Below are 8,562 nucleotides of genomic sequence, written 5' to 3'. Positions count from 1 at the left end.
CAAGCAGTTCCACTGGGTTGTACATGTATCATTGTTCAAAGCCTATTTCCATGTTATTCATATTTGCATTAGAGTGATCTCTTAACATCAAAACCCTAATCATATCCCCATCCAAATATGTTTTGGATCATATAGTTTTCTAATTCATTGGGTAGAATTCTTTTAATAAATTTTTGATTGCCTGAAAGTTAATGTTAATATTTTTAAAATATTCACTTTTTTCTTCTAAATGCTCCAAGAAACAAAATACTTATGGTCTGAAATGTGTGATAGGATAAAGGGAAGGAAAGGGGAATTGTGGACTAAGTCAAGCTAGGTCCAGGATCCAAAGGTTAGATGGAAGTGATGACATTAGACATATATTAGGTGGACAGTTAGGTGACACTATAGGCAGTTAGGTGTCATAGTGGACAGAATGCTGGGCCTGGAGTCAGATTCATCTTCCTGAACTCAAAGTTGGTCTAAGACACTTCCTCTGTGACCCTGCACAAATCACTTAACCTTGTTTATCTCAGTTTCCTCACCTGTAAATATCTGTAAAATGGTCTTTCCTGGATAAATGGTAAATCACTTTAGTATCTTTGCCAAGAAAATGACCCCCCAAAAAGTCATGAAGAGTCACTACACATGACTAAAACATCTTAACCACAAAAAGAAGAAAACCCTGGGCCACAGTTTCCCAAGATCAGTTCAGAGAGGGAACTACTTCTTGGGAAGCTATTGATGACTCCTGGTGGAATTTACTCACCTTTTGTCCTATGCTAGATAAGCTGCCTCCCTATCCCATCTACTAAAATTGGTTGATTCAAAATACATCAATACCCTTGGAACCAACTCAAGTAGGGGAAAAAAGTGAGTGAATGAGGAAGGGATGGGACCATTATCCTTCTTAGATGGATGACAGCTGTGACTCATAAGAATCCTGACCCTACCTCTCCCATAAGACTCAAAGGGCAAGTTATAGGTCCTTCAGCTTACTTATTCCAGAAAATTCATCTTGTAGAACCCATGATCCCGAGCACTCTCTGACATTTTTCAATGACTTTAGCACTTGGCTTTCCATTCCTTCCCCTGTGATTTTACTTGGAGATCTTAATATCGACAACCATTCTTTTATTACTAGCTAAATATTTATCCACCTCCAGTTCTTATCTACTCACTCATCTTTGTATCCTTTGCAGTCTAATTTTCATCCTCTCAACTATATTACAATAGCTATCTCCAGGCTCACTAACAGCCATCTTTATCATGGCATTTTAAATTCATCCCTTTCCTCCTTGATATCTAGGCAGAATGTGTAAACCCTTGACTAACTTCTCCTCCTTGACAGTCTTAATCTATTGAATCTAAGATACTGCATTTACAAGTTTCTCTTATCTTTCTGACCTCTTCTCATATCCATTGCTATCTCTTCTTTTCCCTCTATCTTCAGATGGGTTTTTTTCTTTTAAGGTTCCTTTCTTGATCTTTCTTCCCCTTCTCTAAATTCTCTCCCTCAGCAATTTCATCTATTACTATGTGGTTTTGTTATCTCTACGTTGATGACTTCCAAATCTATATCACAATCCTCATTCTTTCTCCATCCAATACTATAGGGATAAGGATGAAGCTAAAACTAGAATGGAAGAGTGCAGATATTGACAAAGATTTCGGGAATCACTTGTCACACATTTTTGTTGATGCCCACATTGTTCTATAGGGGAAAACATTAGTTTATATTTAGCAACATCTAACCTCTTCAGTTTATATAAGGGAAAACTGATTGCTTGGAAGAGTGATTTGTCCCAGATCATAGGGTCCTGGGCATTGTTTTAAAGAGAATAAATTGAGGTAACATATCCAGAGTCAAAAGAGCTGGATTAAAACCTAATCTGCATTCAAGCCCTAGAATGTGGTATAGTCCCAAGGATTACATAGGAAAATCTCAGTGAGATCAGAAATTTGATAGGATTTGTTCTTCCAATATTCATTACCTTTATTAGATGCACAGAGCATTAACATACTGGGCAAACATCCTCTTAACTGGTATGTAAATTATTTAGGGCCTTAGATCCTGCATGCCCCAGTGGCAGGACAAAGGAGTCACAGAATCATGTGTCATATCTGACCTCCTGATGCTGGCATCTCCTGGTGTCTCCTGGCATCCCCTGGCTTCAGTGTGAGCATCCCAAGTGTCAATGTTCCAGAGCCAGTGTAAAGTCGCCACGGAGGGAGGAGCTAGTGTGGTTGGAAAAAAAGAGCAAAGAAAGGGCTTTTTTTTTCTTTTTTACTTCAAATCTAGTACTGGCTTCTTGGGCTTTTCTTTCTGCTCTTTATCTGACCCAAGCGGAAGTCTCAGCCATTTAACTGAAATGGGGGAATGGATCTTTCTCTTAGGTTAGAAAGGCTGAAAACCCTCTTCTATTTCTCTCTACTAATAAGTGCTTATAAATCTGCTAATAAACCTCCAGATCATTTTTTACTAATAACACTGGCATAGGGGAAGGATAACTTCTTTCCCTAGGGTTCCTATTCCTGATTTTCTAATTGGGTATCCATTGATATTGCAAATTCAATGTTTAAAGCAAAATTCCTCATTCTTTCTAAAAGTGTCCCCCCCCCCCTCCCAGCCACTATCTGATTCATGTTGATGATACCAACATCTTTGGTTTTTTAGGCTCATGATCTGTTACTTTTGATTCTTCCCCCCCCTTTTTTTCTTTCCATCCCCTTGCATATTATAAATCTTCCCAGTCTGATTTCTTCCATAACCTCTAATATTCACCCTTTCTCCCTTCACACAGTAAGCATCTCAAGGCAAGCTGCCTAGATATCTCAATGATTTCTTCATTAGGGATCCCGCTTTCAGTCTCTCTTGTGCATTCTTTATACCACTGAGTAATCTTAACAAACTTTTGATGATATTAGGCCTCTATTCAGAATCCTTTGGTGGTGTCCTATTGCCTAAAAAATAAAGAATTCCCTAATTTTAGTATCCAAGGCCCTCCATAATATCTCTGATCTACCTGTCCAATCTTATATCATATTATTCCTCTTCATGATGTCTAGGTTTTGCTCACTCTCCATTCTTGATTCTTTATCACTGATGCCATCCTATTTCTTGTCTTTGCTTGTACCTATGATTAATCCTTCCAGTTGCTAGTGATTCATTCTCCCCACTCCCATACCCATTACCTTATATTTGCTTCATATATACTTATATGTTTAGGTTATCTCCCTGACAGTATATACATGCATAATTTCCCTACCAGCATTTTGAGGACAGGGACTCTCATTTTCAGGTGTCTTTTTCTTTCAACTTATAAACGTATTGCTTTTATTGACAGAAAAGATTTTTTTGAAAAAAGAAATAGGTATTTTCCTTTTGTCCTGAGAATAGTGCCTGAGCTGGAGAGGCCCAATCCCTCTTGCCCAATATGGTGGCCTGCAATGGGCTGCTGAGCCTCAGTCACTGTCACTGGCCTCCTCAATGGAGCCAGATGTGACCCCCTTACTACCATACTCTTTGGCTGGGTGGATGTTGCTATTGAGGAAAGAGGGGCTGGGGTTGTGCCACCTAGGCCCCCCCTCACTGCCACTTTCCTCATCTTCACCCTTCCCACGGCCCTTGGTTCGGCCTCTTCCATTCTCTTCCTCATCATCTTTCTCTGAGTCAGCATCACTCCCGAAGATTTCCTCCTTGTCTCTGGCTGCTCGGGCCTCATCCTCACTGCTTTCTTCCTCTGCTTTGTCTTCTTCACTCCCATTCTTCTCACTCTCCTCTTCATCTTCTTGATCACTCTCACTTCCTGATGGTTCTTCTTCTTCCTCACTTGCCTCTTTTTCACTGTCACTTCCTTTTTCCTCTTCCTCATCTGAGTCTGGTGTCTCTTTATCCATCTCTTCTTCCTCCTCCTCTTCTGGTTCATGGTTCTCCAGCTGTGCCTTCCGAGCTTCCTGAGCTTCCAGTTCCTTCTCATTCATGTTGCGGTGTTTGACTACCAGTAAGGCATTGGTACCTGACTGTGCTCCAGCCTTGGCCCTCCGTTTACTAAGGCGGACCCTGGTTTCCAACTCATTGTAGTAGACCCCATCACCTTCTCGGAAGATGAAAAAGTAGTTTTCTTCATAGCCTTTACTAGCCTTGTTCTTCACATTCCAGTTGTACTCCCTAGCAATTTTATAATCATAGATATCATCTGGTGTATAGTCCATCTCTTCTTCTTGATCACGCTTGCGCTTCCTCATGGTCTCTTCCACTGGCAAAAAGTAGGCCACAAACTGATTGCCCTCCTCATCCATCATTCCCCTGATCATGGCTTGAGACATCATCTCCAGGGCTGCAGAACCACTAGTATCCTTGGGGGCTGGATCTGAGTCAAAGATCACCTGGGCACAGGGATTGATCCACATCTTAAAGTCTGGGAAAACAGGCATCACCTCCACTGGTGTCACCCTTGGCTTGCTGTAGTGTTGAGAGATCGACTTCTGGGCATCCTCAAAAGTCTTCTCGATGGCAGTGATCTGGCTGTCTCGATCTTTGTAGATCTCCTCTTCCGTGAACTGTTGCTTCACCGACACCCCAATCTTGACTTCAGGCTTCTCATTAGAGACCCCATATCGGTTGAATTCTGTAGAAATATATTCTGTCTTTCTCATCCAAGGGACCACCTTTGCATGCTGCTGGGACCTTTTGGAGCTGGTTGGGGCCTGGATCTCTTCTTCTAATAATTTCTCATCTGCCGGATCTAAGAGAACGTTAGGGTCAATGCGGTAGGTGTCTGGGTTAATGAGGTCGATGGTGACTCCCAGGTCGGGCTCTGTGAGCAAGTCATGTTTGTGCTGTTTTTCTAGAGAGGTTGCCTTATACTGGACGAACCGGTTCTGGTCAAAGGGATATGTGATGAACTTGGGATCAAAGGGAATGTCGGGAAGAGTGTTACAGTATTTGACTCGGCACACCACACCAGACCTCTCTTGCACTGTCCTATGGGAGTTGGGTCTGTGGCCATCTTCCCGCTGAGCCTGAGTCTGGATGGTAGGCGCCATAACAACGACAACGATGACGACGTCAGCGAGAAGGAGGAGAGCAACTAGTCTAGCTGGGGTCCGAGTCACACAAAAGGCTTTCTAAGCAACCAATGTGGACCAATCCGCCTTGATAGAGGAGGCTTCAAGGACTCCCTAGGATTCAAAGCCAAGCTACTGACTATCGGCGAAATGCCTTCTGGGAAATGTAGTTTGAATTTATTTTTTAAATTCTTGGAGACGGATTGGCCACAGAGGGAGGAGGTGGGCCTTTGGGTGGGAGAAAGCTTGTGATTGGAAGGTGGAGGGAAGAAGCGGCCCAAATTCAACAATCAGAGCTTGGGATTGATTGGTTAGTTGTTGCCCTAAAAGCGATTTTGAGTGGGTGATGCTGGGACCAAGGGGTTGTGCTAGGTAAAAGGACAGGAAGATGCATGGGCTGGGTTGGGTGGTCTCTCAGCCTCTGCCACCACCTAGGGGTGCAGTTTCTGGCCCCGTTTTTTTTTTCCACATTCTTTGTTTAGTAGCTGGCCCATTAAAAATGCGTGTTCAGGGGCCAGCTAGGTAGTTCAGTGGATAGAGAGCCAAGTCTGTCATGCTGACTGTCATGCTGCCACACTAGCTTGTGAGAAGGGAAGGATGGAGCCAAGCCTGATAAATGGCCAGTCAGGCTCAGGTCATTTCCATTCAGTTCAGTATAGCATCTACTGCTTTGTGTCAGGCTCTGTCAAAAAGGGGGATTAAATCTGGCTCCTTCACCATAGCCTGACTTTCCCCCTCACACTTCTAATTCTTTGTGACCCCATTTGGGCTTTTCTTGGCTGAGATACTGAAGTGGTTCCCCATTTCATTTTCCAGCTCATTTTACAGATGAGGAAACTGAGGGTTAAGTGACTTGCCCAGGGTCACATAGCTAGTAAGTGTCTGAAAACAGATTTGAATTCAGGTCTTCCTCACTTCAAGCCCAGCTTTCTATCCACTGAACAACCTACTTGCCCTCACAGGGAACACTAAGTTCCTTTAAATGGTTCTGAATCTCTCCAGTACCCTGGTTGCCCATTTCTGGAAGGACCTGCCAATATCCTCTTGAAACCTGATACTTGAAAATGATATTTCAGAGAGGATGAGAAGCACAAAACCCAGTGGCGGTAACTTGGGTTGTTTTCAAGATAAATTATGTTTCTCTCTCCATCTCTGGATCCCCTTCACTCACTAGTAAGTTCTTGTAACTTTCCCTTTGAAGAGGAGCCTTATTCCTTGGGCTTGGTCACCATGTGAGTATTTTCCTCACCCTTATAGGTTGTCTTCCCCTATTAGAATGTAAGCCCTTTGAAGGGAGGGACTGCCTTTATTTTGTTGTTGATGTTTTTATATGCCAAGGGCTTCGTATAGAACTTAGCATATAGTAAGCACTTTAAAAATCCATAGTGATTGAAATTCAATTCTGAGATCCCATGAGTCTGACTCTGCACTGGATATGGCAACCAAGGAAATGGTGATGGAAGGATGAGAAGGGAAGCTGTCCAGAAGTAACAGCAGAAAGGCCAAGACCTTTTTTCTTTCTTCTTCTTTTTTTTTTTTTTGGCAGCAAAGAGAGTAGAGGATGAAGGGAAATGGGTTAACCAGTTTGCAGTCATTTCCCTCTCTGAAGCAGAAAGAAAAACAACCCCCGAGGACTGGTCAACTCAAGAGTTGCCCAGATCTCCTATGGAGAAAATACTCTAAAAGTCAGGACCCTCAGAGAAGAGGTATAGCAACAGCTGGACAACTGTTATTTTCTACCACTCTCAAGAGCTTTCCAGTATAGGAAGTAGGCTGTCTAAGATAGTATTTGGACAGGGCTGACGATGGTGATTGTTTTCTAGCCCACTTCATTCTGGGGAAGCCAGAGTAATAATTATATATGATATATTTGTAAGTATATTTCACATATAATATTTATATATCTATAATATCATTGTGTATGTTAAATATATGAACATATATAATTATGTATTATTATATATAATTATTTATAATATATGCTAAACACACAAACATATAATTATGTTTGCATTATGTAATTATATAAGCTAAATACATAAACATATATAATTTTATATATGATATAGATATGTACAATAATTATATTACATACTTATGTATTATATATTATAAATTTATATAGTATATTTATTATACCCCATCATTTGTTATATAATTTATAATATTCTATTATTATTCATATTGAATATCTATATTATACATTTATATGTACACATTTATGCATGCATGCATATGCATGTATATATTTTATATATCTATATTATATAATGTTTGTATGTATACACACATAATCATACTGGCCCCCTTGCTATTCCTCATAAATAGCTCTTCACCTTCCATTTTCATGCCTGAAATCAGGAATGTGAAGGTAAATAATAATCGGGTTTTGGAGGAAAGTTTAATATGTATTAATATTTTCTCTACATTTTTAAAGTTTGAAATTGACAAAAAAAAATCAAGCCATAGTTTGTAGCATCTGCCAATATCTGAAGTAGAAATGCTCACTCTGAAAATTTAACAATCAGCTTTCTGGAGCTAGTTGGAGCTTGCTCCAGCTCACCCTTTCCTGGAGTGTACTACCACCTCACCTCCATGTCTCAGAATTTCTAGTTTCTCAACTCAAATACCATCTTCTCCTTGAGGCCTTTCTTGCATTACCTCCTTCCCTATTCTCGTGTGTAGTTGCTAACATCTACCCCTTCCTCAAATCACCTTGTAACTATTTTGTGTATATTGTACTTGTATGTGTAAATCTTGTCTCCCCAGCTAAGCTCTTTGAAGGCAAGGACTTTTTTTTTTTATCTTTGTATCCCCAAGCTTAGCACAGTGGCTGACATAAAAGATATTTAACAAGTGCTTGCTGATTGACTAATTGATTAATAGTAATGAATTCACAGCTCAATAAATGGAATAGGGTGCCGGATCCAAGGGCATATGCAGTAGTTTTGGTTTCATTCTTCCCTGAGCATCTAACTTGTAATTTTCCTTCTTTTATAACTTCCATGAATTCTATGATTGAATTTGAGGTGATACGATTTGCTCTACCCTTTAGAAAAATTACTTTGGACACTGTAGAAGATAGGTTGGAGTAAAGAGAGACCCCAGTTAGAGAAATCAAGGCTATTGAAATAATCCAGAAAAGAAGTGATAAGGATGTGATTGTCTCCTCTCAATGTTCAGACTTGGGTTCTATTCCTACTTTACCCACCAAAATCCTTAAAATCCTTTTCTTCTGGGGTTCGTTCTTGGATTTTTTCCTCTAACAACAAATGAACTTTTCTCCCTTTCTTAGCACTATGTCTAACACATAGTAGGCACTATATGAATGTTAGCTTGTCATCATCATCATCATTTTATTACCATCATCATCATTTTGCTGATAACTTGGGAAACAGAGAAGTTTTCAAGTTCCTATTGCTGTCTTTTTTATTTTTAAATTCTTACATTCTGTCTTAGAATCACTACTAAGCATTGGTCCCAAGGCAGAAGAGCAGTAAGGGTTAGGTAACT

General features: G+C 40.4%; 1 protein-coding gene across 1 annotated transcript; it reads right to left on the bottom strand.

Annotated features, from left to right (window-relative positions):
- Positions 1-3,284: 3,284 nt before the first annotated feature.
- Positions 3,285-5,277, bottom strand: LOC100019208 (RNA polymerase II-associated factor 1 homolog). Its single transcript, XM_056800725.1, has one exon. It carries the CDS (start codon positions 5,026-5,028, stop codon positions 3,445-3,447), a length of 1,584 nt encoding a protein of 527 aa, XP_056656703.1. The 5' UTR covers positions 5,029-5,277; the 3' UTR covers positions 3,285-3,444.
- Between the last annotated feature and the right edge of the window lie 3,285 nt (positions 5,278-8,562).

Source organism: Monodelphis domestica, chromosome 1 (genome assembly GCF_027887165.1).
Source record: "Monodelphis domestica isolate mMonDom1 chromosome 1, mMonDom1.pri, whole genome shotgun sequence".
Taxonomy (NCBI): domain Eukaryota; kingdom Metazoa; phylum Chordata; class Mammalia; order Didelphimorphia; family Didelphidae; genus Monodelphis; species Monodelphis domestica.
Note: the sequence above shows the minus strand (reverse complement) of the source record. Positions and strands in the feature narration are given on the sequence as shown.